The sequence below is a fragment of the Carassius gibelio genome, chromosome B3 (genome assembly GCF_023724105.1).
Source record: "Carassius gibelio isolate Cgi1373 ecotype wild population from Czech Republic chromosome B3, carGib1.2-hapl.c, whole genome shotgun sequence".
Taxonomy (NCBI): domain Eukaryota; kingdom Metazoa; phylum Chordata; class Actinopteri; order Cypriniformes; family Cyprinidae; genus Carassius; species Carassius gibelio.
The window spans coordinates 10281386-10288142 of NC_068398.1; the positions used below are offsets into that span (position 1 = coordinate 10281386).

Sequence of the window (6757 nt, forward strand, 5' to 3'; positions counted from 1 at the left end):
CATGACATGAAGAGAAATGGGTGAGCGAAGAACGTAAAGAACAATCCAAACATGTGAAAGGTCAATCGCATACCCACTTGACTCCAGTATAAAAAAGTGGGGTAAGCAAGCATCAACTTTTTCCGCAATCTGCACTATAATGCATTGGATTTGGAAATTCGAAGCCATGCCTTCTGAAGCAATAATGACCTTCTCCATCACTGACAGATCTTGCTGATGTACTGCACCCAACTCCTCCTCCGTTTTTTTTTTTTTTTTTTTTTTTTCAGAGAGAGATCAGTGTGCAATGAAAACATTGCGCCTTTACCATTCTGCTCTCATCCGCATCCATCCGCATCAGCTGGCACTAGAGACACGTCATTCTCACACCCTCTCATTCAAATCAACGTGAGCTGATACAGCAGTGCTACATTAAGCTGCATTTGATGGAAATGCCTCCTGGAGGCTTGTGCAGGGGGTGTAGTGTCAGTGCCATGGGGAACCTCCGAGAAGCATTTTGCTGGAAGAAATACCTCTGCATTGAACCCGTTACGCACAAAACACGGATGCATGCACAGCCTCCAATCATGCCTTCATAACAATGATGCCTAATATTGCATGGATGTGATAACGCATAAAGCTATTTTAAGATGCATTGCGCAATAGCTAGACGCTATTAGTAGTAATGGCTGCTAAAAATGTTTAAATATGCATTTATAGTCTATATTCAGAAAATAACGAAAGTTTGAATGGGAAAATATATATGAGTTAAGGATTATTTTCTGCAAATAAATAAGTAAATAAATAATAAATAAACTTCGTCATGTTGTAAAACGATCATATTTAAGATCATAGTCCTCACCTGCCAACAGTCTGGTTGGCGAGCTGTCGCATCCGATTGAATTGCTTCTTCATTTTTCTAATTTAGTAATTTTTTTTCTGCGTTAACACCTCGAGCACAAAACAATCCGCATTTCTCTCAAAATAAAGGGACGTAATCCGGTGCGAACATCCCCGTTATTCCCATCACACGCCCTCATGGCAAAACGAAAGAGGGTGGAAATGTCCTAAGATGCGTATTTCAGTGCATTTTTTGCGCTGCTGCTCGGCTGAGATGCTGCTGGGCGATTCTCGCATCGGCAAAGTGACAGCAGCGGAACGACGCGAGCGCGGTGCAGCATGGGAAGTGTAGTCTTATTACACACGCTCCATGTGCCGAGCGCTTTTCATTTAGTTAAGTCGACACATATAACCCTGTCTACTGAAACAGCAGCAGGGCATGTTTTTAACCATGAAATACTGCTTCAGAGTATGGAGATAAGATACACAGTTGTTTAGGAACTGACCACCAATCATAAACAGCCTCGGTCCTAACTCATTACATATTCATGACTTTGTAAAAGAGAAGCAACTTTCCCTGGTATCTGAGGGAAACTGTAAATGAGTAACTTAGGTGCTTTAACAACAGCGACAGCACACTGATAAATATGAGCACATTAGTTCCACAATAAGGCAAGAAATGCATGAAATTTGAAATTAAGCTATTTATTTATTTATTATTATTTTCGTTTTTGATGGTGTGCACGTGTAGAGCGAATCTGGAAATGGGCAAAACAATTATTGTTTTTGTTATTATTATTATTTTATTTAATAAGATACTGCCCTTTTCTATACATTTAGCTAATTCATATATCATGGTGAGAAATCTTGAATAAAAGCATAATGCGTTATGGGATAAGAGGTTGTGTCCCAAATGGCACACTACGCTATGCACTTCTAGGCACTGTGTACTCGGCCGTCTAGTGTAATTATTATAGAATATAAGATTATTTTATCATCCAATATAGGAGTCTATAACAGCCCCTCTCACATCCGGGCATGTGGAAGTGCACCTTTTTAGGAATATTCGTTCACACGCATAAGACTATGCTAACCATTTATTTATTTAGTTTTTGCCATTTAGGTGGCTGCTATTATGTGGGTGGCAGTTAACCTTTTACAGGTCGCATCCTTGTTGTGTTGACCTTAGAGGCTAAATATAAAAATAAAAGCTTTACAGTAACAAATATTATGCAAACTAATTAACACAAGATAACGTATGAGATAACCATATCATGTTCTCCAAATTTTAATTTTCCACAAAAATTTTGACCAAAGTAGTAACCAAGTTGGAAGCTGTAAAATCATAATATTATTTAAAAAAAAATGATAAGCCGTGGCTTTGCTAATATTAGCTATTTATTTCCACTGGGAACCGAGCACGAGCGGAAATCTGGGGCTTTGTGAGGATGACACTGCCATCTTGTGGCTGCGTTGATATAGTTTGACCTATATTTAAAGGACTTCAATTTCTGTTAATTGTAAGAGACAACATATTGTATGATATCTTAGGTCAATTTCATGAAGCTTATTATGATTTATATTCGGCAACCTTGTTGCAACTGGACATCAATGCATTTTCAAACATAACAATAAAAAGATTCTGTGAAAAAAAGCAGTTGTTATAAGAATAAGAACTTTGAATGTGCAAGTAGTGCTTTAATCTTTTGAATTATGACTAAAAACATCATCGTGAGCTGTTCATCTCAATTTTTCCTTCCAAAAATACTTACATAGCCTGCATTTGATTCTTAATTAAAGATGCATTCAAAGATTCTTTACAAGATATAAGAAAAAAAGTCATTTGTTCATGAGCTGTGTTAAGTCAGTATGAAGATGGAGAAGATGAGAAATCAAACTTGTGAGATTTAGATATGAGAATTAGAAATATTCTGAGACAATCAGTATAAAAATAGAGGCGTTGAAATGCTGCTGACAGGCTACCATATGGTGTCATTTTAACAATGTTACAAAGGCTAAGATGATTGTGATTCACACATCTGACAAGACAGCATATTGTTCATTATTTGACAGATGCAGTGATCCAATACCACGTACAGCAGCCTAAAGTTGACAAAACTCAAATGGTTTGACAATTTTATTTCATGCTGTCTAGAAACAGAATATTGGTGCAGCACACATCAAATGGCTTGTCTTTTTTTGTGAAATAGACCTAATAATAAAAATGTAAAACAGCCAAAGCCAAATTTATAAGCCATTCTATTATAGCCTAGTAGCATTCCTCTTAATCACAGTTGCTTGGTTCTCATCACCGCTTGTGTATAAAGTTAATTTAAATTTTGCCACATTGTCATGGACTTCACTATCAAGTTAAAATGCTAAGGTTGTTATTATTAACTTTTTAATATTAATCTTAAATTAGAAAACTGTGTTGTCGAAATTCAACAGAGGTTCTACAAACGCCATAGTTCTACAAATGAGTTCCTCTGAAGCATTAGGTGATTGAATACACACTTTAGTGTGATATGAGAAATGCATATACCCTGCAAAGATTTCTTCAGTTATAAGTTCTTCAGTTATCTTTTTTTTATTTATTTATTTATTTATTTATTTTTGATTATTATTGTGCTCCCTGCAGCGCAATTCCAAAGTAAAAGTATGTTACTTACTTAATGTGCTCAGGACACTTGCACTCGCACTTGAATGGTTTCTAAACATTGACGCTCGAGTGAAGATCAATCGTGAAGCTTCACTCACGAGTGTTGTTTTCAGTTCCTCACAGAGGCATTTCTCAGGACGGAATTGACGTGTCTGTGCTCTGTTGTGCCTCAGATGCTAGCATATCCGGTCAGAAACAGATATTTACCGGCTGACAAGGCACGAATTGGCACAAAGACAGTAAATTATAAATAGTCCAAATTCCCTCTCATTATAGCCTACAGCCTACCATGAACACGTTACAGAGTAATGCAAAGCGCCATGTGTATTTTCAAAGGCCTATATTGCGTGTCTTCCCTCACATTTGAATAACCAGTGTTGCAAAACCATTCTTAATTTGTGGTTCCCTTTTCACTTCAAAGGCATCATTGCTATGGGAACACCTCTGGTGTGATGAATGTCTGAAGCCCTTATACCACCATGCCAATTAATTAGCCAATAGCAGCTTAAATTTGTGGATACCATGGTTTAACTATAGTTAAGGTTTTTTGGTTTTATTTGTAGTAGCTGAAACATTATTTTAAAGAAATGCTATATGTAAATGTAGGAATCAAAATTAAGGTTAATAAAGGTTTTAGACATATTTTCCATTAGGCTACTAGTTTATGTGAATTGATGGTTATGCTAACAAATGGAACTTTATTGTAAAGTGTTACCATTCTGGACAATGGAAGCCACAAAACTACAAATCTGGCTTACTGTTAATTGTTCATACATATAATTGTGAGATGTTACTCTTTAGTTTGTGGGGAAATTACTGTAGAATTATTATACATTTTTAATGACCTCTCAGATTTAGAAACAACACATTTGTACTTTTAATAATTCATTCAATAATTCATTACTTGAGTGAGCTGTAAAACAACTAAACAATTATTAAAATCGTGAAACCCATTTTACAACTCACTTACATTTGAACCGAAAATCTCGTTGTTGAAGATGGTGTCAAGTTATTTGTCAACTACAAATAGAACAATCAAGGCTGTTCAAAGAAACTAGAAAACTAACTCACCCTTGCGTCACCCCTCCCCTGTAACCCGGCAGTTGTGCAGTCCATTAGAAGTTAATGGGGCAACAGGTGGGCAGTGTACTGAGGCCTAAGGGTTCACAGGCCTCACTGAGTAAGTGATACTGAAAAATAGCCACTCGCTGCTCCTACCACAGGGGCCCCATTAATCTGGATGGCTAGAAACTGAGAGGACATCCTATGAGCCTTGATCTCAACCCTCTGACCCCAACTCTGTCATTGGTTTTTATTAGTCTGGAGTCAAAAGTTAATCACATCTGAGCATTGACGAATCTTTTAGTGCTGCCAGACCTGTGCAGGAACCATGCACCAGCAAACAAGCCGTTTCGGATGCTCTCCTGACTGTCTTAAATCAAAATGAAAGGGACTCCAAGCATGTACATTCCCCCAAAAAAGACCCCTGCCTCTGAATTTCCTTCTGAAGCTCACTTCATCATCTCTTGTCATACTGAGAAGAGACAGGAATGTAAGAGGGGAAGAGGTCAAAGGGGAAAAGGCACAGTGAAGATATTACTGAAAACATGAAGATCAGGAAAACAACACAATTATATTAAGAAATTCACCAAGGATTGCAGAGATGAAAAGTGCATGTAATTGTTTGTTCATTAGTGCCAGGATGGTGCTGTGTTTATGATTTGCAAATAAATCCATGAAAAAATACTAACTTTAAAATCCAGTTAGTGTTGTGTCTTCCTTTGACTTTACTCTCTGGTGACTAGCGATTGTCTCAAAGTACATCTGTTATTAAACTAATAAAGCTGTTTCCTCAAAGTTCACAATCTTTTGACCTTTGCTGTTGGTCGTATTAACATGTTCTGCTTTTCATGTTGGATATTTCTGCTTGATATTGCTGACTCCTGACCACAAAAGTGTACCTGACCTTAAAAAGATGATGTAACTAGCAAGTCTGCATTTCCACTTCAGTTGATTAATACAGAGGGTGTTTTTTCTACATACCAGTTTTCAATGTCATGTAGAAACATTTTTCTTATTGATGTATTAATTAATTAATTTATTTTTCTTTTGATTAACATTAACAATAGACATTTTAGCATTTACTATGTACAATACTGAACTTTGTGAAAAAGAATTACACTCTAGCACGTTTAAACTTATTACAGAAATAATATACTACACACACACACACACAAAAAGTTCAAATGTATATCACATGCAATAACTATATCACATGAGTACTTTTCTGACTCACCTAAATAGGATTTAATTTAAAATGTATTTAAAAGTGCAATTTTTAAAAGTGTAATTAAGGGTGTCACGAAAGTGTCCTTTATTTCAACAATATCTTTTCTGCAAGTACAGTTGAAGTGCACTACAGGTGGACCTTCAATACAGTAACATAACTGGGAGTAAAAATCCTAAATTTGAAAGTCTTTAATCCTTGTATTTGCACAATAAATCACCACTTCCCTTTATGATGTGGCTTTTTGAAATGTGAATGTTGTTATCTGATACCTTTTTCATTCTGTTAGCATTGATTAAGAACAAAGCTAACCTGGGCTAACAGGCACAGTTGATGTTAGAGGTATCAAGTCCAGGTGGTGACCTGTAGCTGGACCCTCCCACCGTCTGCAGGGGAAGTTCACACACAACTTGTGTGATCAGACTTCTTCACAAAGAGTGTCATTTTACCATCTATTGTTGGAGTTGTGTTTGAAGCTGCGCCTCTTACCGTTAATTAACATCTTCATTAACAGTGTGTTGCTTCATAGACTGACTTCTAAAGCATCTAATGTTAGATGCTCTTCTAGACTGGAGAAGTGCAGAGACTAATCTTTAAAGGGTGCTGGAGTCATCATGACGATCCCCCTCACACCTTGGCTAATGAAAATACTCTGAAATGAGAAGCGTTAAGAATTTTCAAGGTTATTTCTAGACAGATTGGGTGACAGAAAATGATGGCTATCTCTACAGCTTTGAGACGCTAAATGCAGGGCAGGATGATGGACCTGATAAGCCAGTGGCAATAAGATGGAATCTCTCTAGACATATATTTCTCAGCCTTTACTGCTTGTAATGAGCATACAATATTTTGCAACGAAACCTTATGGAGCTATGGATTGAAAATTCATAATAATATTAAAAATTACTGTATGTAATACAGTATGTAAACAGTTTTTAATCCACTGATTTGATAATTAGATATTTGATTAATTGATAATGAAATATAAAATG

General features: G+C 36.5%; 1 protein-coding gene across 7 annotated transcripts in view; it reads right to left on the minus strand.

Annotated features, from left to right (window-relative positions):
• LOC127953617 (rho GTPase-activating protein 44) overlaps positions 1-1104 on the minus strand; it is a 61382-nt gene extending 60278 nt beyond the window's left edge. For all 7 annotated transcript variants that reach the window (XM_052552842.1, XM_052552848.1, XM_052552846.1 and 4 more), the window contains exon 1: positions 842-1104. In XM_052552842.1, coding sequence (XP_052408802.1) covers positions 842-894 — 53 coding nt within the window. In that variant the 5' untranslated portion in view covers positions 895-1104. The remainder of the gene's footprint in view (positions 1-841) is intronic.
• Positions 1105-6757: the final 5653 nt, after the last annotated feature.